The following is a 22821-nucleotide window of genomic DNA, read 5'->3' as shown; positions in this document are numbered from 1 at the left end:
GCATTGATCCTTTCCTGTGAGACCAGTATTAGTTTCCGATACACCACTGCAGGTTCAATGTATTCCAAGGACATACACATTGTCAATGAAACACTGAAATTACATCGGAATTAAATACAAAAGGCACAATGCCGCCTTAAGTGCAAGTGGAATGAGGCTTCTTAGAGTCTGGGCTTTGATCCTTTCCTGTGAGACCAGTATTATTTTCCGATACACCACTGCAGGTTCAATGTAATCCTTGGATCTTCACATTGACGACGAAACACAGAAATCAGATCGGAATTAAATGCAAATGGCACAATGCCGGCTTAAGTACAAGAATGGAGATTCTTTTTACAATCGGAGCTTTGAGCATTCCCTGTGAGACCAGTATTAGTTTCCGATACAGCACTGCATTTTCAATGTATTCCTTGGACATAAACATTGACGATGAAACACTGAAATTACATCGGAATTAAATACAAAAGGCACAATGCCGCCTTGAGTACAAGAATCGAGACTCCTCTTAGAGTCGGTGCTTTGAGCATTGCCTGTGAGACCAGTGTTAGTTTCCGATACACCTCTGCAGGTTCAATGTATTCCTTGGACCTTCACATTGACGATGAAACACAGAAATCGCATAGGAATTAAATACAAAAGGCACAATGCCGCCATAGGTACAAGAATAGAGACTCTCCTTACAGTCGGTGCTTTAAACATTCCCTGTGAGACCAGTATTAGTTTCCGATACACCTCTCCAGATTCAATGTATTCCTTGGACATACACATTGACGATGAATCATTGTATTAACATCGGAATTAAATACAAAAGGCACAACGCCGCCTTAAGTGCAAGAAGAGTGAGACTTCTTAGAGTCTGTGTTTTGATCCTTTCCTGTGAGCCCAGTATTAGTTTCCAATACACCACTGCAGGTTCAATGTATTCCTTGGACCTTCACATTGACGATGAAACACAGAAATCGCTTCGGAATGAAATACAAAAGGCACAATGCCGCCATAGGTACAAGAATAGAGACTCTTCTCACAGTTGGTGCATTGAGCATTCCGTGTGAGACCAGTATTAGTTTCCGATACACCACTGCAGGTTCGAAGTATTGCTTGGACCTTCCTGTTGACGATGAAACACAGAAATCGCATCGGAATTAAATACAAAACGCACAAAGCCGCCTTAAGTACAAGAATCGAGATTCTTCTTACAGTCGGTGCTTTGAGCATTCCCTGTGAGACCAGTATTTGTTTCCGATACACCACTGCAGGTTCAATGTATTCCTTGGACCTTCACATTGACGATGAAACGAAGAAATCCCATTGGAATTAAATGCAAAAGGCACAATGCCGCCTTAAGTACAAGAATAGAGATTGTTCTTACAGTCGGTGCTTTGAGCATTCCCTGTGAGACCAGTATTAGTTTCCGATACACCACTTCTGGTTCTTTGTATTCCTTGGACCATCACATTGACGATGAAACACAGAAATCGCATTGGAATTAAATACAAATGGCACAATGCCGCCTTAAGTACAAGAATAGAGACACATCTTATTGTCGTTGCTTTGACCATTTCCTGTGAGACCAGTATTAGTTTCCGATACACCACTGCAGGTTCAATGTATTACTTCGACCTTCACATTGACGATGAAACACAGAAATCGCATCGGATATAAATACAAAAGGCACAATGACGCCTTAAGTACTTGGATCGAGACTATTCTTACGGTCGGTGCTTTGAGTACTCCCTGTGAGATCAGTATTAGTTTCCGATACACCTCTACAAGTTCAATGAATTCCTTGGACCTTCACATGGACGATGAAACATTGAAATTACATCGGAATGAAATACAAAAGGCACAATGCCGCCTTAAGTACAAGAAGACTGAGACTTCTTAGAGTCTGTGCTCTGATCCTTTCCTGTGAGCCCAGTATTAGTTTCCGCTACACCACTGCTGGTTCAATGTATTCCTTGGACCTTCACATTGACGATGAAACACAGAAATCGCATCGGAATTAAATACAAAAGGCACAATGCCGCGTTAAGTACAAGAATAGAGACTCATCTAACAGTCGGTATTTGAGCATTCCCTGTGAGACCAGTATTAGTTGACGATACACCACTGCAGGTTGCATGTTTTTCTTGGACATACACATTGACGATGAAACAGTGAAATTACATCGTAATTAAATACAAAAGGCACAATGCCACCTTAAGTGCAAGAAGAGTGACACTTCTCAGCGTCTGTGCTTTGATCCTTTCCTGTGAGACCAGTATTCGTTTCCGATACACCACTGCAGGTTCAATGTATTCCTTGGACCTTCACATTGACGATGAAACACAGATATCGCAGCGTAATTAAATAGAAGAGGCACAATGCCGCCTTATGTACAAGAATAGAGACTCTTCTTACAGTCGGTACCTTGCTCCATTGCTGTGAGACTAGTATTAGTTTCCGATAAACCACTGCAAGTTCAATGTATTCCTTGGACTATCACATTGACGATGAAACACTGAAATTACATCGGAGTTACATACAAAAGGCACGATGCCGCCTTAAATGCAAGAAGAGTGAGACTTCTTAGAGTCTGTGCTTTGATCCTTTCCTATGAGACCAGTATTAGTTTCCGATACACCACTGCAGGTTTAATGTATTTCTTGGACCATCACATTGACGATGAAACACAGAAATCCCATGGGAATTAAATACAAAAGTCGCAATACCGCGTTAAGTCCATGAATGGAGACTCTTCTTACAGTCGGTGCCTTGAGATTTACCTGTGAGAACAGTATTAGTTTCCGATACACCACTGCAGGTTCAATGTATTCCTTGGACTTAAACATTGACGATTAAACACTGAATTTACATCGGAATTACATACAAATGGCACAATGCCGCCTAATGTGCAAGAAGAGTGAGACCTCTTTGACTCTGTGATTTTATCCTTTCCTGTGAGACCAGTATTAGTTTCCGATACACCACTGCAGGGTCAAAGTAATTCTTGGACCTTCACATTGACGATGAAACACAGAAATCGCATCAGAATTAAATACAAAAGGTACAATGGCGCCTTAAGTACGAGAATAGAGACTCTTCTTACAGTCTGTGCCTTGAACACTCCCTGTGAGACCAGTATTAGTTTTCGATACACCACTGCAAGCTCAATGTATTCCTTGGACCTACACATTGACGATGATACACAGAAATTACATCGGAATTAAAAACAAAAGGCACAATGCCGACTTCAGTGCAAGTAGAGTGAGATTTCTTAGAGTCTGTACTTTGATCCTTTCCTGTGAGACCAGTATTTGTTTCCAAAACACCACTGCAGGTTCAATGTATTCCTTGGACCTTCACATTGACGATGAAACACAGGAATCGCATCTGAATTAAATACAAAAGGCACAATGCCGCCTTAAGTACAAGAATCGAGACCCTTCATACAGTCGCTGCCTTGATCCTTTCCTGTGAGACCACTATTAGTTTCCGATACAACACTTTAGGTTCAATGTATATCTTGGACATTCACATTAACGATGAAACACTGAAATTACATCGGAATTAATTACAAGAGGCACAATGCCGCCATAAATGCAAGATGGGTGAGACTTCTTAGAGTCTGTGCTTTGATCCTTCCTGTGAGACCTGTATTAATTTCCGATACACCACTGCAGGTTCAATGTACTCCTTTTACATACACATTGACAATGAAACACTGAAATTACATCGGAGTTAAATACAATAGGCACAATTCCGCCTTAAGTTCAAGAAGAGTGTGACTTCTTAGAGTCTGTGCTTTGATCCTTTCCTATGAGACCAGTATTAGTTTCCGATACACCACTGCAGGTTCAATGTATTCCTTTTACATACACATTGACGATGAAACACTGAAATTACATCGGAATTAAATACAAGAGGCGCAATGAACCCTTAAATACAAGAAGAGTGAGAATTCTTAGATTCTGTGCTTTGATCCTTTCCTGTGAGACCTGTATTAGTTTCCGATACACCAGTGCAGGTTCAATGTATTCCTTGGTCCATCACATTGACGATGAAACACAGAAATCGCATCGGAATTAAAACAAAACGCACAATGCCGCCTTAAGTACAAGAATAGAGACTCTTCTTACAGTCGGTGCTTTGAGCATTCCCTGTGTGACCAGTATTCGTTTCCGATACACCACTGCAGGTTCAATGTATTCCGTGTACCTTCACATTAACGATGAAACACAGAAATCGCATCGCAATTATATAGAAAAGGCACAATGCCGCCTTATGTACAAGAATAGAGACTCTTCTTACAGTCGGTGCTCTGATCCATTCCTGTGAGACTAGTATTAGTTTCCGATAAACCACTGCAGGTTCAATGTATTCCTTGGACCTTCACATAGACGATGAGACACTGAAATTACATCGGAATTACATACAAAAGGCACAATGCCGCCTAAAGTGCAAGAACAGTGAGACTTCTTTGACTCTGTGCTTTGATCCCTTCCTGTGAGACCAGTATTAGTTTCCGATACACCACTGCAGGATCAATGTATTCCTTGGACCTTCACATTGACGATGAAACACAGAAATCGCATCGGAATTAAATACAAAAGGCACAATGAAGCCTTAAGTACAAGAATCGAGACTCTTCTTACAGTCGGTGCTTTGATCCTTTCCTGTGAGACTAGTATTAGTTTCCGATAAACCACTGCAGGTTCAATGTATTCCTTGGACCTTCACATAGACGATGAGACACTGAAATTACATCGGAATTACATACAAAAGGCACATTGCCGCCATAAATGCAAGAAGAGTGAGACTTCTTAGAGTCTGTGCTTTGATCCTTTCCTATGAGACCAGTATTAGTTTCCGATACACCACTGCAGGTTCAATGTATTCCTTTTACATACACATTAACGATGAAACACTGAAATTACATCGGAATTACATACAAAAGGCACAATGCCGCCTTAAGTGCAAGAAGAGTGAAACTTCTTAGAGTCTGTGTTTTCAACCTTTCCTATGAGACCAGTATTAGTTTCCGATACACCACTGCAGGTTTAATGTATTCCTTAGACCTTCACATTGACGTTGAAACACAGAAATCGCATGGGAATTAAATACAAAAGGCGCAATGCCGCCTTAAGTACATGAATCGAGACTCTTCTTACAGTCGGTGCTTTGGAAATTCCCTGTGAGACCAGTATTAGTCTCCGATACACCACTGCGGGTTCAATGTATTCCTTGGACATACACATTGGCGATGACACACAGATATCGCATCGGAATTAAATACAAAAGGCACAATGCCGCTTTAAGAACAAGAATAGAGACTCTTCTTACAGTCGGTGCTTTGAGCAATTCCTGTGAGACCAGTATTCGTTTCCGATACACCACTGCAGGTTCAATGTATTCCTTGGACCTTCACATTGACGATGAAACACAGATATCGCATCGTAATTAAATAGAAAAGGCACAATGTCGCCTTATGTACAAGAATAGAGACTCTTCTTACAGTCGGTGCTTTGATCCATTCCTGTGAGACTAGTATTATTTTCCGATACACCACTGCAGGTGTAATGTAACCCTTGGACCTTCACAATGACGATGAAACACAGAAATCGCATGGGAATTAAATACAAATGGCGCAATGCCGCTTTAAGTACATGAATCGAGACTCTTCTTACAGTGGGTGCTTTGAGATTTCCCTGTGGGAACAGTATTAGTTTCCGATACACCACTGCAGGTTCAATGTATTCCTTGGACTTACACATTGACGATTAAACACTGAATTTACATCGGAATTACATACAGAAGTCACAATGCCGCCTAAAGTGCAAGAAGAGTGAGACTTCTTTGACTCTGCGCTTTAATCCTTTCCTGTGAGACCAGTATTAGTTTCCCATACACCACTGCATGGTCAAAGTAATTCTTGGACCTTCACATTGACGATGAAACACAGAAATCGCATCGGAATTAAATACAAAAGGTACAATGGCGCCTTAAGTACAAGATTAGAGACTCTTCTTACAGTCTGTGCCTTCAACACTCGCTCTGAGACCAGTATTACTTTTCGATACACCACTGCAGGCTCAATGTATTCCTTGGATCTTCACATTGACGATGAAACGCAGATATCGCGTCGGAATTAAATAGAAAATGCACAATGCCGCCTTAAGTACAAGAATAGAGACTCTTCTTACAGTCGGTGCTTTGATCCATTCCTGTGAGACTAGTACTAGTTTCCGATAAACCACTGCAGGGTCAATGTATTCCTTGGACCTTCACATTGACGATGAAACGCAGATATCGCGTCGTAATTAAATAGAAAAGGCACAATGCCGCCTTAAGTACATGAATAGAGACTCTTCTTACAGTCGGTGCATTGAGAATTCCCTGTGAGACCAGAAATAGTTTCCGATACACCACTGAAGTTTCAATGTATTCCTTGGACATACACATTGACGATAAAACACTGAAATTACATCGGAATTGAGTACAAAAGGCACAATGCCGCCTTAAGTGCAAGTAGAGTGAGACTTCTTAGAGTCTGTGCTTTGTTCCTTTCCTGTGAGACCAGTATTAGTTTCCGATACACCACTGCAAGTTCTATGTATTCCTTGGACCTTCACATTGACAATGAAACACAGAAATCGCATCTTAATTAAATACAAAAGGCGCAATGCCGCCTTAAATACAAGAATAAAGACTCTTCTTACAGGCGGTGTTTTGAGCATTCCCTGTGAGACCAGTAATAGTTTCCGATGCACCACTGCAGGTTCAATGTATTCCTTAGACATACACATTGACGATGAAACACTGAAATTAAATCGAATTAAAACAAAAGGCACAATGCCGCCTTAAGTGCAAGAAGAGTGAGACTTCTTCGAGTCTGTGCTTTGATCCTTGAATGTGAGACCAGTATTAGGTTCCGATACACCACTGCAGGTTCAATGTATTCCTTTTACATACACATTGACTATGAAACACTGAAATTACATCGAAATTAAATACAAGAGGCACAATGCCCCCTTAAATACAAGAAGAGTGAGAATTCTTAGATTCAGTGCTTTGATCCTTTCCTGTGAGACCTGTATTAGTTTCCGATACACCACATCAGGTTCAATGTATTCCTTGGTCCATCACATTGAAGATGAAACACAGAAATCGCATCGGAATTAAAACAAAACGCACAATGCCGCCTTAAGTACAAGAATAGAGACTCTTCTTACAGTCGGTGCTTTGAGCATTCCCTGTGAGACCAGTATTAGTCTCCGATACACCACTGCAGGTTCAATGAATTCCTTGGACCTTCACATTGACGATGAAACACAGAAATCGCATCGGAATTAAATACAAAAGGCACAATGCCGCATTAAGTATAAGAACAGAGACTCTTCTTACAGTCGGTTCTTTGATCCTTTCCTGTGAGACCAGTATTAGTTTCTGATACACCACTACAGGTTCAATGTATTCCTTGGACATTCACATTAGCGATGAAACACTGAAATTACATCGGAATTAAATACAAAAGGCACAATGCCGCCTCAAATGCAAGAAGAGTGAGACTTCTTAGAGTCTGTGCTTTGATCCTTTCCTATGAGACCAGTATTAGTTTCCGATACACCACTGCAGGTTCAATGTATTCCCTTTACATACACATTGATGATGAAACACTGAAATTACATCGGAATTAAATACAAAATGCACAATGCCGCATTAAGTGCAAGAAGAGTGAGACTTCTTAGAGTCTGTGCTTTGATCCTTTCCTGTGAGACCAGTTTTAGTTTCCGATACACCACTGCTAGTTCAATGTATACCTTGGACCTTCACATTGACGATGAAACACAGAAATCGCATCGGAATAAAATACAAAACGCAAAATGCCGCGTTAAGTACAAGAATAGAGACTCTTCTCAGTGTCGGTGCTTTGAGCATTCCCTGTGAGATCAGTATTAGTTTCTGATACACCACTGCAGGTACAATGTATGCCTTGCAAATACACATTGACGATGAAACACTGAAATTACATCGGAATTAAATACAAAAGGCAGAATGCCGCCTTAAGTGCAAGAAGGGTGAGACTTCATAGAGTCTGCGTTTTGATCCTTTCCTGTGAGACCAGTATTAGTTTCCGATACACCACTGCAGGTTCAATGTATTCCTTGGACCTTCACTTTGACGATGAAACACAGAAATCGCATCGGAATTAAATACAAAAGGCACAATGCCGCCTTAAGTACAAGAATAGAGACTCTGATTACACTCAGTGCTTTAAGCATTCCCTGTGTGACCAGTATTCGTTTCCGATACACCACTGCAGGATCAATGTATTCCTTGGACCTTCACATTGACGATGAATCACATATATCGCGTCGGAATTAAATAGAAAAGGCACAACGCCGCCTTAAGTACAAGAATAGAGACTCTTCTTACAGTCGGTGCGTTGAGAATTCCCTGTGAGACCAGTATTAGTTTCCGATACACCACTGCAGTATCAATGTATTCCTTGGACATACACATTGACGATGAAACACTGAAATTACATCGGAATTGAATACAAAAGGCACAATGCCGCCTTAAATGCAAGCAGAGTGAGACTTCTTAGAGTCTGTGCTTTGTTCCTTTCCTGTGAGACCAGTATTAGTTTCCGATACACCACTGCCAGTTCAATGTATTCCTTGGACCTTCACATTGTAAATGCAACACAGAAATCGCATCTTAATTAAATACAAAAGGCGCAATGCCACCTTAAGTACAAGAATAGAGACTCTTCTTACAGTTGGTGTTTTGAGCATTCCCTGTGAGACCAGTATTAGTTTCCGATACACCACTGCAGGTTCAATGTATTCCTTAGACATACACATTGACGATGAAACACTGAAATTAAATCGAATTAAATACAAAAGGTACAATGCCGCCTTAAGTGCAAGAAGAGTGAGACTTCTTAGAGTCTGTGCTTTGATCCTTGCCTGTGAGACCAGTATTAGGTTCCGATACACCACTGCAGGTGCAATGTATTCCTTGGACCTTCACATTGACGATGAAACACAGAAATCGCATCGGAATTAAATACAAAAGGCACAATGCCGCCTTAAGTACAAGAATACAGACTCTTCTTACAGTCGGTGCTTTGAGCATTCCCTGTGAGACCAGTAATAGTTTCCGATACAACACTGCAGGTTCAATGTTTTCCTTGGACATACACATTGACGAAGAAACACTGAAATTACATCGGAATTAAATACAAATGTCACAATGCCGCTTTAAGTCCAAGAAGAGTGAGACTTCTTAGAGTCAGTGCTTTGATCCTTTCCTGTGAGACCAGTATTAGTTTCCGATACACCACTCCGGGTTCAATGTATTCCTTGGACCTTCACATTGACGATGAAACACAGAAATCGCATCGGAAGTAAATACAAAAGGCGCAATGCAGCCTTAAGTACAAGAATCGAGACTCTTCTTACAGTCGGTGGTTTGAGCATTCCCTGTGAGACCAGTATTAGTTTCCGATACAACACTGCAGGTTCAATGTTTTCCTTGGACATACACATTGACGAAGAAACACTGAAATTACATCGGAATTAAATACAAATGTCACAATGCCGCTTTAAGTCCAAGAAGAGTGACACTTCTTAGAGTCGGTGCTTTGAACACTCCCTGTGAGACCAGTATTATTTTCCGATACACCATTGCAGTTTCAATGTATTCCTTGGACCTTCACATTGACGGTGAAACACAGAATTCGCATCGGAATTAAATACAAAAGAGTAGATAGTATAGGGGGTTTCTGGAACACATTGAGGACGTATACGTACCGTCCTTAGCACCGTACCCATACGTGACGTCACTACTGCTCGCTGCTTGCTCTGGCAGCTCTCCAGTGCAGATGTTACGCACGTGCGCACACACACACACACACACACACACACACACACACACACACACACACAGTTTACAATTACAGTTTTCTCTGTAATCAAATATACTTAGATTTGTTTCTTTGTGAAGGATATGAGAAATAAAAGAGGAAACCACAAAAAAAAAGTTTGAAGTGAAAATGTTTATTTATTCAGTTGATATGAATATACAAAGTTTTAAGCACTGCTAGATTAGTTTTTTTTATTCTTTTATGTTAAGCAATAATTGAAGCTTCTCGGAGTTCTTCCTCTATTGAAATAATTTCATTGTCGTATGAGTTGTTGCCGGCTGTTTTTGATGCAAGGAGAAAAACTAGACGTTCAACAAGTTCGTTTGGGTTATTCCAGTGAATGTAGTCAACATGTGATTTGTTTGAATAGTCTTTCCAGTCAATTTTTACTTCTTGTTCTTCATCTTCTCTGTTTACTCCATGTACAGAGGTAATTCCCTTTCCTGTACGTATTTTACTTTTCATTTTCGCTGCTTTACCAATTTTGAATTCCTCAACAATGTCATCATCACTATCGTCATCCTCGCTTCTATTATTATCCTCTTCACGGTCTTTTTCTGCAGACGTTAGGGAAACCGTTGCAGTTGCTGCCGCTGCTGCTGCAGTACGACGTTTTGGACTCTCAAGTATTCCAATTAATGGCTTTATGATGCGTGTATACTTATATCCTTTGTTTGCATTTACAGGCTTGAAGGCGAGGTATTGTTGTCTGAAGGCATTGGTTGCCTTCAGAATTTTTGCATAATTTTGAAGATCACGGCTCGTGTAATTCTTAGGCTTGATTTTGAACAATAAACTGTATAGCCCTCTAGTTCCAGGATATCTTACGTTGTGTATTATTAAGTCATTTTCATCAACTTCCACTGGTGAGTTTCCAATCATCCATTCACTTGATAATGGATCAAATCTTACGCCGTACACGGTGTCGCGCGTTTTGTCTATAGGTTTATTAAAGTACGAAGCCGCCAGTTGACCAGCTACATTTTCTGCTATACGCAACTCTTGTATTTTTCTGATACTTTTCGTTTTTTTCTTTTTCTCCACATCATCATCACCGTCATCATATTTTTCATTAATGTCACAGCCGTTGATTTTGTCTTGACATCTAGCTGCAGAATTGCTATTGTTTTCTCTCGCCGGAAATCGGTGAATCAGTTCCTTTAGTGGTTGTGAAATGGGCTTAAATGTCTTTTCCAGCACAGATTTTGTTTCAGTTTCTCTTTTATGTAGAGATAGCATCTTTCTACGGATATTCTGTCTAGCTTTAGCGATCTGTTTTTTAATATTAATGTTTCGTTTAATCGAATCGTGCAGCATGTTTATAGCTCAAAACTGCCCACTCGCTATCTGAACTAAATTTACGTAGACATCTCAATTTATAACAGTAATTTCTTCACTTAGAGGTTTCAAAGTATGTGTTTATCACACGCTGCCTATGCGCATCGTCGAGGATTGGTGAGATAATTTTACACATTTGTTTTATACGTTGCTTGAATCGAAGACTGTCAATGGCGGCACGTTGCCAGCAAAGTCCTATGCGAGCCTCTCTGTATACCGAAAAATCCCAATCATTTAAAATGTGCACTGAGGTACATACTTCATTTGGAAAGTGCACTTCCTTTTTTCTCACCTTCTCCATTTCCTATATAGGTCTTTAATGCTAGCGTGTAAGATGTGCACTCATTGACGTCTGTTAGGAAATTGAGGAACATGATGATAATTGCTAGTGCTTTGTAGTACGCAACTGCTCAGATAAATTACACATTAATTTACAACCCGATATTCAAATTCAGCATGAAGTGGACGATTTCCAAGTGTTAAATGCGAGGCTTTATGAAACTTGAATCTGTCTCCTTTACGTACGTCAATCTCCGTATTCATCAAAAGTTGGTAACTGTTTTCATTCAATTCAAAGGTAATTGTTTCAATATCAGGCATAATAGAACGTAAAATAACTTTACCAGTGTAAGGTAATACATACTCATACTGACCATTGTGTAAAAGGTAAGCTGATTCATTGGGATCTCCTGAAGGGATGCTGTCAATTCTAAAAATGATGGAACACATTCGATTTTTTTCAACGTAACCTTTTGTTGCAACATCCGAGTCTAAAATTGGCTCGCGCACATTCGAGATGCGTTTATTTTGCACGTCTAAAACTCGTTCTGTTACACTGATTAAGTCTAAAAAGTTTTCAACTCCTGCATTCATAGATGTACGTAAAGAGTTTTTTAGCTCTCTGAAGTCGTTAAGCTGATTTTGCAGCTTTTGGAACAACAGATCGACATACGATTTACTTACTACATCACTTGCCCTCGGCTTTGTCTTCTCAGCAGAATCAACTCTGTCTTTCACACGTTTCACAGAATTTTCGATTCTTCTACGGATGTCGTCTACGTATTTTTTCGTTGCTGCATCATCATCAGTTCGCGGATCAGCTAAGTTAGTGATGGTTTTGCGGTGCTTGACCGTAAGTGAGCTCTCACTTACATCGAATGCGTTCAGTTTTTCCACCGTATTATCCACATAAACTTTCGTGCATGCATCATGATCTTCAGCAGGATCATGTAATCCACTTAAACGCTTATTATTAAAATAAATTGCTGCACTTGTAGTGTATATGGAGGAAAAGAAAGCTGTTATCTGCGGCAAAAATTTCGTTATTAAAGTGCTCGAGGAGGCAGCATCAGTATTAGAGTTTGTTGCATCATTTACTCTTTTTCGCGGTGTCGAGTCTCCGGCAGAAGAAGAAGAAGAAGAAGAAGAAGAAGATGAAGAGGTGATACTCACTTGTTTCTCAAATAGCTGATTTACTTTATCGATAAGATTTGTAATAATGTTCGAGTATGACTGGAATTTCGAATCCACATATTTTTTATTAGCAACATCGTTATTGTATTGAGGATCTAGTACGAGCAATAGAGTATTGCTACTGCTGTTATTCGAAGATGTTACCTGTGCAGAAGCCATGATGGTAATAATCTGTAATGGGGCAAGCTGTTGCTTTAAATACAGATGTAATTATCAAAGTTTATACGATAACGACCATTATTTAATTCATCATCTTTGCTAATAACAAGAAAATCGTAGGCATTCCCATTCCATGCTCGTTTACACATTTCGAGAAATTCATTGAATGTCATGTCAGGATTAACATGATCACTGAAGACATGTTTTAAATTACGCTCATCTTGTTTAAAGAGAACAATAACATTAGCATTGTCTCTGATTAACTGTTTAGGAATTTTGCTATATGTCTGACACAAATAGAAACTGTCTACACCGTAATGCCGACCCATCGAAAAGTAAGCTTTCATGTGATCTTGTTTGTCGCAGGCAATGTCGTCGAAAATAAAAACTGAAAGTGGTCGGGCTTGATCTGGTGGTATTACATCTTCTTTACTGGAAAATGTAAAGTAGCCAATATCATGCAGGTTTTTAAAAATTTGTTCCAAATATTTATATTTGTATTGTTGCAGCGATTTGGAAAATACGTAGACATTCTTAAATTTGAGACCATTTTCATGAATTAGAAGATTAACAATCACATTTGTTTTTCCACAATTGGAAGGACGTGCAATAATACACCTAATCGTATCAGGAAATAGATCACCATGCCTACGATCTTGCCTTTGCAGTTCATTTCTGTGTTCAGCAATAGGTCTAATAGGAAGTTGAAGTGCATGTTTCCTGAATTGCATCTTTAAGTACACTAAGGACTCTACGTATCTTACAATTACTATTATAATAGAGCACTCTAGGTGGCAAACTTATCACTCGGGCAATGATCATGATTATAAAAAAAAAAAAAAATTGTCAGATATGTGATTCGAACCCACGCTCCCTCCTACAAGATCTTAAATCTAGCGCCTTAACCACTCGCCCAATCTGACAGATTTGTAACAAGCGCCACCATTTTGTCTGGAGAAAAAACAATTCCTATCTTACAAATACTGTTATAATAGAGCATTCTGGGTGTCAAACAGACCAGTCGTTAGTTAACACTCAAGCTATGAAGGAGCATCGCGACAACAACAACAAGCAAAATAAGTTGAGGAAGGGGAAGAATAAGAGAGGGACAAAAAAACGTGGTGGTTCCCTACTTAACCGCATGATTAATAAACTACCTGTTGAACTTCACATACCTGGCTACTCCTACTGTGGTCCTGGCACAAAGTTAGAGGATAGACTCAAAAGAGGCGATGTCGGTATCAATCCACTAGATGAGGCGTGTAAAGAACATGACATAGCTTACGCAACTCATCCAGACAGTTTGCCTGACAGACATCAAGCAGACAGAATTCTGGCTAGAAAAGCGTGGAGTAGAGTAAAAGCAAAAGACGCTAATTTGAAGGAAAAGTTAGCTGCGCTGGCAGTAACTGGAGCAATGAAAGCTAAAGTTAAAATGGGTATGGGTTTGAATAAGAAGAAGAAGAAGAAGAAGAAGAAAAGTTCTGGACGAAAGAAAGGTGGTAATATACTGAACAAAGTAATTAAAAAAGTTCGAAGTGGACTTAAGTACTTGAAGCCTGGTGCTAATCTGATGACAGTTGTGAAAGTGGCTCGTAAAATCGCATCACAGGTTGCTCCGACGAAAGCTGTGGGGAAATTATTAGACAGAGAACGTATAATACCTGTGCCCAAAACAGGTGGAATAATACCTCTAATTCCAATATTTGCTGCTTTATCAGCACTTGGAGGATTAGCCGCAGGTGCTCCTGGAATTGCTAAAGCTGTTAATGATGCGAAAAGTGCACGAAAGGAGTTAGCTGAAATGCAGAGGCATCATCGTGTACTTGAAGCAATTGCTTTGCGTGATGGAAAAGGCCTGTACTTGGGTCCATACAGGAAAAACGGATTCGGTCTGTATCTGGCCGGTATAAATGGAACAAGGAATAATAAAAAAAAAGTTCTCCATGAACAGTCTTCCTACAAGGCCTCTTACCAACATTGACTTAGAACACTATGCTAAAAAGCTGCAGGTAGCACACTTTCGAGGTGTCTTTATGAGAGATACTTTACCTTCAAGACCTAACACTTGTGAGTGTGCAATTATTAATCTCAATACTGAAGAGGAACCAGGTTCACACTGGGTAGCTTACAGAAAGGAAGGCAAAATTGTCTACTATTTCGACAGCTTTGGAAATTTACCACCTCCTCCAGAAATAGTAAGGTATCTGAAAAACTGTACGATAAAATATAACTACAATATATTTCAGTCACTTAACAGCCAGAGATGTGGCCATTTATGTTTAAGGTTTCTGAATTCAACATAAAACAGACAGTCTTGCAGGGTATAGTTGTAGTCTAACAATGGACATTGAACACGGCATAACGTTAAGTCTGACGGGTAAAGAATCACTTCTAACTGCTCTCTTCAATCCTGCATTGAATTTATCCTCACATGTTTACGAAATTGCTCTGCTAAACCTTTTTACATATAATTCCATTCACAATATTACATCGTTAAACAATAATCTCTACTTCTACAACTATTTGAATGATGTAGAAATTTTGGATAAAGTTAGTCTGAAACATGGAACATATGAACTGCACGACATTTTTTCAGCATTATTGAAAGAAATTGAAGCGTACAACTTGAAGGTTAGCAGTGATAACTCGATAAATAAGAAAAAGCATGACTTGCAATTAAATATTACCGTCAATAAAACACTGAATCGATGTCAGATTAGGAGTAATCTTACTATAGATTTTAATCTCCCAGACAACATAGGATCAGTTTTAGGGTTTGCAAAAACTGTAGTGGATAAAAAAGTCTTGAAGACTGCCGAATATTCAGTTAACATTCAAAGTGTTAATGTCTTGTGTGTTGACTGTAACATCTCAGGAGGTTCATTTCACAATGGGGAACCTACACATACATTGCATCAGTTCTGGCCTGCTGTACCACCAGGATATAAGATTGTGGAAACACCGAATTGACCCATTTATATGCTAGTAGTTGCAAGATACGTTTCAGAATTAAGTGTGTCAATTAGAGATCAAGAGGGAAATCTTGTTGATTTTGACGGGGAAGAGATAACTGTGCGATTACATTTGAGGAAAATACGGTAATGGGTATCGTATACAAACAGAATGCCTGCATAAGCAAGGACACAAGATACCTTGACAATGAGAGCAATAATAACAAGGAGGAGGAGGAGGAGAAGAAGAAGAAGAAGAAGAAGAGGAAAAGAAAAGCAAAGAAGAGAAAAGTCAAAAATGTTTTAACTCCACACAACAGAGAAATTCTGTCGTCACTGGGATACAGAGTGCTATAAATACTGATACCTTCATCTGCAAACTCTCATTCGAGTCGTCCGACTTTCAGTGATCAAACAGGAGGAGGAGGAGGAGGAGGAGGAGGAAGCTAAGGAAAAAAAAAATGTTGAATGTGAGAGAAAAATTCTCGTCGACGACTCGGTTAGTCGCCTTCAGTATCATAAGTATAAACCTTTTGGTCAACCGGCTTTTGCTCAGAACGATTCCATATCAATTGTTATACAAAATGAAAACACTTACCTGCTTCCTTCCGAGAGTCTGCTGTATATAGAAGGACGACTTGTCAATGCAGAGGGAAAGGGAAAAGCTACTAATATTGAGTTAACAAAAAACTGTGCACTTCATCTGTTTTCGGATATTCAGTATCGTCTCAATAACCAAATTATCGATCATGTACGTAATCCAGGAATTGAAACATTAATGAAAGGATATGCTTCTTTTACACCAGGTGACGCAAATGCATTACAAAATGCCGGATGGGGGGGCAAGAGGCGAATTGAAAGAGTTAATCGACGATGATGATGGTCGTTTTAATTTTTGCATTCCGCTTAAAATGATCTTAGGCTTTCCTGAGGATTACAAAAAGATTATTTTAAATGCTCGCCATGAACTGATACTGATTCGTAGCAGGCAAGATATTAACTGTATTGTCTCAGATAAAGCAGATACTAAATCAAAAATTGTGTTGGAAAAAGTTCACTGGGAAATGCCGCATGTTCAGGTGTCTGAAAAGCAACAAATATCACTGTGGAATATCTTAAAAAATGATATCACTTTGACTCTACCTTTTCGTCACTGGGATTTGGTTGAAAGCATTGCGCCAGAAATTAACTCATGGACATGGCAAATTAAATTTAATACAGCTCTTGAAACAGCAAGGTATTTAATATTGGCTTTTCAGTCAAACAGAAATTTGATTACTGCTGACTCTAGTGTATTCGACAAAATAAACATATCAAACTTGAAGGTGTATTTAAATTCTTCTAAATTCCCAGAGGAGAATTTTGCTGTTGATTTTGACACGAAGAATACTGCACAGGCGTTTGAAATGTATGCCAATTTTCAATCGCTGTATTATGGACATAGCAGTGTAAGAAGAGGGAACCCTCTCATGAACCGTACTGAATTTCAGAACTGTCCTATATTTTTCATCGATTGTTCTCATCAAGACGAAACACTGAAATCTTCGGTCGTTGACATGAAGATTGAAATAGAAACAAAAGAAGCATTTGCTAAAAATACAATAGCTTACTGCCTGGTCATTCATGATTCAGTGATTGAAATGACTCCATCAACCAATCAAGTCACAAAGCGTACGCAGATATAGAATGGGAGGGGAAAAGACATGGGAAGCTGGAAAGAAAAAAAAAAAAAATAGATGTCGTGTAAGGAGGATTTGTTCCCCGTCCAGCCAATCAGGTCACATAAGGCATACTCAGAGATATATATAAAAGAGGAGGAAAAAAAAAGTGCAAGCATTTGATCATTGTCGTCCTGTTTGCTCCCCCCCACACCAGTAGCTTGTGAGAAGGAAATATGAACAAAGTTATAATAATTACCGCTAAGTCCGAGAATCATCCAGTGATAGTGTTAGTGACTAATTTAAGTGATGGTTGTGAATGTGTACTGCAAGTTCATAACATGGAGGCCTCTTTCAGTGCACTGAATTGTTCACTCGATTCATTGCTAAAAGAGAACAGTGACTGTAAAACATTAGTGTATTCAAAATATCTGCTCTGTCCACTCGTCCTAAATATTCTAGAACAAATTATTATTATTCATAAAGATGTTGAAATGCTACGATTGGAAGATTATGGATTGGACTGTGCTAATAAGAAAGAGAAAGGTGCTGCTGCTGCTGCTGTTGGTGCTGCTTCTGTTGCTGATGATGATGATGATGATGATGCTTACTTCTTGTTCGAGTGGATTAAATCGAAAAATGTTTGTAAACTGCTCTCTCGAATTTATAGGAAACTTACTGTGCAACAGTGTCAAAATCTAAATGCAATTGATTATTACTTATTTCCTAAACAGTTGTTACCCTCTTTATGTGATCTTTCTCATATATTTCACAGTTTACCACAAGTGTTTCAAAATGATGCTCTTATTTCTAAGTATCAACATTGTTACAAGCATTATAATGTGAATGCACGTTGTCAAATTGATGGACCACCTCCTATTAAAAAGAATTGTAAAGAGTGCAGAAAGGAAATTTCGGATGAAATAAAATAACAATTATTGTATGTGGTTTTTTTTTTTAATTTCACTCAGTAAATAAAGAAAAAGTTACAATGAATATATAATGTTTTGTTATTTTCTGTATACAAATCAGTTACAAATTCACATGGAAGTTGTCTGAATGACAGATTGCCCACACACACACACACACACACACAATAAAATTAGTCAGACGTTTGTCAAGTTTTCTTTGTTTTTCAGTTGGTAGTGACCCCACGCTAAAGTATTTACCTTATCTGACAGTATAAAACGTTTATCATCATGTGCAGACAAACCAAGCTTTTGTTGTTTAACAGTTGATACCACATGAGACTTTGATTGAATAATATACTGTACAGAAGTTTTAACATCTAAATTCAACATACATTCTCGATAATCATCGATGCTCAATGCTTTAATAGATGACTGTTTTATACCTTTTGCTCTCTGCATTACACGTAGTGATTCGGTCTCTAGTGCATACATTTTAGCTCTCAGGCCTATGAACTCAGTAATAAGTTCGCCGTTTAATTCATCTTTCAATAGTCCAACCTCCTTTTTATTCACAAGTGGAATGTCAAATCTGTTATTAATGGGAAAACCTGAAGTATCAAACCATTTTTGCACATCACTTTTGATATCCTCATAAATATTTTGAGTTTTAATATGGTAAATTAAACTATCGGTATCAGTGTAACACAGTTTTACATCTTTTACAGGGAACTTGTTCAGTATATACCCATAATGAAAGTCAACAAGACGCGTCTTTGAAATGTCTAAAATCGCCATACCTACAGATATAGGCTTGTCAAACACTACATTGAGTTTGTCTAATTCAATACCAACTAAATTCTCCTGAAATATAACGCTCTTCTTGAAATTTGGTTTTGCAATCATTGCAGATGCTCCATATTTACCATCCCATGAAGTTACTAGTTTTATGTCCCTCATCTTTCGTACATTTTGCATTGTCTTACCAAAGACGCTGCTATTCATTAGCTTAAAAAAATTCTTTTCAAAATCGTTATTTGCTGCCATACGTTTCTGTGCGTTAATATCGATGTATGGTTTCATCCATGGAAGTTGTCTGAATGACAGTACTCTGTGAATCTTTCTCAATTTCAAATTACGTTGCAAACACTGTTTGAGATTTGTATAATGAATTACATAATTTTTCTTATCATACAAAGTAGAAATTAATTTTTTTTTTTTTTGGGAGCACTAGCCTTGCCTACCACACAGCTAGATGGTGGTATCATTTTCTCAGGACATAGTGGTAGATCAGAATGCATATCGTGGATGTTTTCAGGATATTCAAGGTCTACTTCCAGAATGTAGCCTATATCAGAGTCATCTGGTATGTTGTTTACGTCAAACGTTTTAACAATTTCAGCGTTGAGCCAAGAAAAATGTGAAACTGGGAGGTACTGCATCATTGCCCAACTGTAAAGACTATTTACATCAAGGTAAATAATGTAGGATTCATCAGTATTTTCATCATAATTAGACATGAACCTGTTGTTTGCCACAGCATGTCTACACGAGCAGTGAACAATGTCGCCTCTAATACCTCGTTCGACGAATTGAAGTTGCTCAATGTCTGTGATGAGTTCTAATTCTGCTTTGGTGGTTTTCAATAATGCATCCCAAGCCAATCCAGGTGAAGTAACATAATGCGCGGGATCTAACTCATAGGTTTTAATGCAGAGATTTCGAAAATTTTCAAAAACATCGCTTAACAGTAACACATCAATTTTTAAATAAAGATCCGAGTATTCCCCCCAGTGTCTTGCACTTGAACAAATGCCAAGCATTACACGCCCTTTGATAATCACACTCTGAGACAGTTCTTCCACCAGTCAGCAAACTTTTAAATTCCTGAATCGGCGGTAAGTGTTCTTCTGATAAAACACTCTCATCACTCACATACTCATATGGAAATATACCCTTCTGATTGACTAAATAAAATTCACGATCATCAGGAAAGTATTTCCTCATTATCCTGAGTTTCTCTGGCTTTAGGTAAGATGCACACTTTTCTAGCGAGCATGATAAAAAATTAAATGAATCTATAAATCGGAAATTTATGTAGCAGTGCCGGTCTTTATGTGTTACTTGAATGCTCTTCGTGAAAGATTTGTATTTCTCCATATTGGATGGTAATATAGAAACGCGACCTGGATTTAATTTAGTTTTCCTCCTCCCGTTCTCATTCACTAGTTGCTCGCAAATATTTGTAATTACGAAATGACTATCATAATTGGACAGATTGTGGAATACGACAGGCACTGTAAACAGAGGTCTGTAGTTTACATTGCAGCTAGCATGCGCTGCACCGCGGTACTCGCCTGTAAAATGACAATGGTCACGATGCTTCACATCGCCTGCCTCAAAGGCTTCCTTACAAATATGACAGATCTTTGCAGAGTGAAAGGCTGATTCTTCCTCTGGGCTTAATATAATCTCTTTATTTTGTAATAAGAAACCGTTCACATACTCAGCAATTGCATACAGCTGTTTCGTGAACCACTGCATGCAATCACGACCGCGATACAACTGAAATTCCGAATAGTCATCATTATAAGTACAATGTATGTAATATGCAATACTAAATGGTGTATGTAAATGTATTTGATCAGAGTTACTACTTCTACTGCAGCCAGCAACTGGTTGCAGCATGCACTCAGTGTCCGCATATATTATAAAAGGCAGCTTTAGCTTATTTCTGAAATTGGAAAATTTTATATATTTATTGTGCTCATTTGGCATGATAGTGTTGACTGGCTTAAACTGCGCACAGTCAAGCAAGTGTGCTTCTAACTTCTGTTTTGCATGGAAATAAGACAGACAACGGGGGCATATCACGACAGACTTATGATGAGCAGTAATGCTATAATGTGCTAGCTTCGACAAACTTTTTATATAATAAAAATGATTTATATTTGTATTTTCTAGCTGCAACATTAATAAATTTACATGTTTTTCTCTTTGGTACTTTGTAATATGCAGTGGTATAACTCGGATATCTTTCGACCTTTCCCTCGTCCTCCTTCTTGCCCCCTCTCTCTCCTCATCCGCTTCTCCCTCTTCTTCAACAACCATCCACTCATAATTCGAGTACTGTATACCGTACACATTGACAGACACACTTTCATTCTGCTTTTCGAATATATGGACATGCTTTAGCTCTGTAGGGAACGATATATTAGAAAAGTTTAATTTGTTTGCATGTGCAAAATAGGCAGACACACGGTGCGCATTCTTGCTTACAGGATACAAAGCAGCTAGAATTGCCCATTTAAAACAAGCATTACCTTTCGAGTGAACGTTAATTACTGCATGTTTATTCGCAATCACTTTTGGCAGTTTCGTGTGACGTCCTGCATAAAACCCTTTGTTTTCGTTAACATTAATACATAGTTTTACTATATTACGCAACGCCCAACCTGAATCTCTCAATTGAAATTTCTCCAGTTTATTTAACAGTACATCCCTAATTTTAGTTGAATACCACTCTTCGCTAATGTCAGAGGAGAATAGATTTAAATTCTTTGTATTTAAGTACTTGTCTTCTACGTCACCCGATTTGGGCAGCACAAAGTTGCAAATGAGTGAAAAATTAATTTTAAGAGGCTTGTTAATTTTACGCACTATGTTCTCAAAGACAGAGAAACATGCATCCAAGAAATATTTTGGGTCCTTAAACCCTCCTCGGTTAGATATCTCACCTGTACATATTCTATTTTTGAACGCACTTTCAACCGAAACCCATTCCAGAGCATTACTTTCCTGATGATCATGATTCAGCTTAATGCGCTTTGGCGATGGTTCGGTCATTATTCACTTTCAGCGCTTCTCAAAATATCGTATATGGCAGACAACAGGACATTACAATTTGAATATATAAATGAAACATCCCCACTCCCTAGCCATGTTTTGAGGCAAGCAGCTCCATTTACAAAATCAAAGTGACAAATGAATGCATTATGAGAACAAATTGTATACAACACAAACAAAATCTCTTTGATGTAAGCATCAACAAGATTATTAAACTTGGTAACATATAACTCTGTGTAATAAGTACACTCGTATTTGTCATAGACTTGAAAAGCAGCAAAATGCTCACCTTGTTTAAAGCACTCTGTTTGAATTAGCTGCACTATTTTTCCATTCAATTCGGAATATGCATTTACATCCTCACCACACCCTATTACTTTTACTGCAAATACTAATGTGTCATGTGTATCAAAATGTGTGCCACAGGTATCGTCTTTTAAGGATTGCAAATCTATTTCCTTAATCTTGCCATTTGCTGACACTTTCCGTATTTGAATAGACATGGTTAGTATCACAATATGCTAACAACTACGTAATATTAGTATAAGGAAACATATGTTAGTATTTATCAAACA

At 38.6% G+C, this 22821-nt stretch overlaps 1 protein-coding gene across 1 annotated transcript; it reads left to right on the top strand.

The window, feature by feature from the left end:
* The first annotated feature begins 16745 nt into the window (after nt 1-16745).
* On the top strand, nt 16746-17519 carry LOC124564242. Its single transcript, XM_047130996.1, has one exon. The coding sequence runs from the start codon at nt 16746-16748 to the stop codon at nt 17517-17519; it is 774 nt and encodes a 257-aa protein (XP_046986952.1).
* The last annotated feature ends 5302 nt before the right edge of the window (nt 17520-22821 follow it).

Source organism: Schistocerca americana, unplaced genomic scaffold (genome assembly GCF_021461395.2).
Source record: "Schistocerca americana isolate TAMUIC-IGC-003095 unplaced genomic scaffold, iqSchAmer2.1 HiC_scaffold_13, whole genome shotgun sequence".
NCBI lineage: Eukaryota > Metazoa > Arthropoda > Insecta > Orthoptera > Acrididae > Schistocerca > Schistocerca americana.
The sequence above is the reverse complement of the archived record's forward strand: the minus strand, read 5'-3'. Positions and strand labels throughout refer to the sequence as shown.

What these genes read in the sequence shown, in the direction of transcription:
- LOC124564242 (XM_047130996.1), top strand. Translation starts at nt 16,746, where the DNA reads ATGATCTTAGGCTTTCCTGAGGATTACAAAAAGATTATTTTAAATGCT.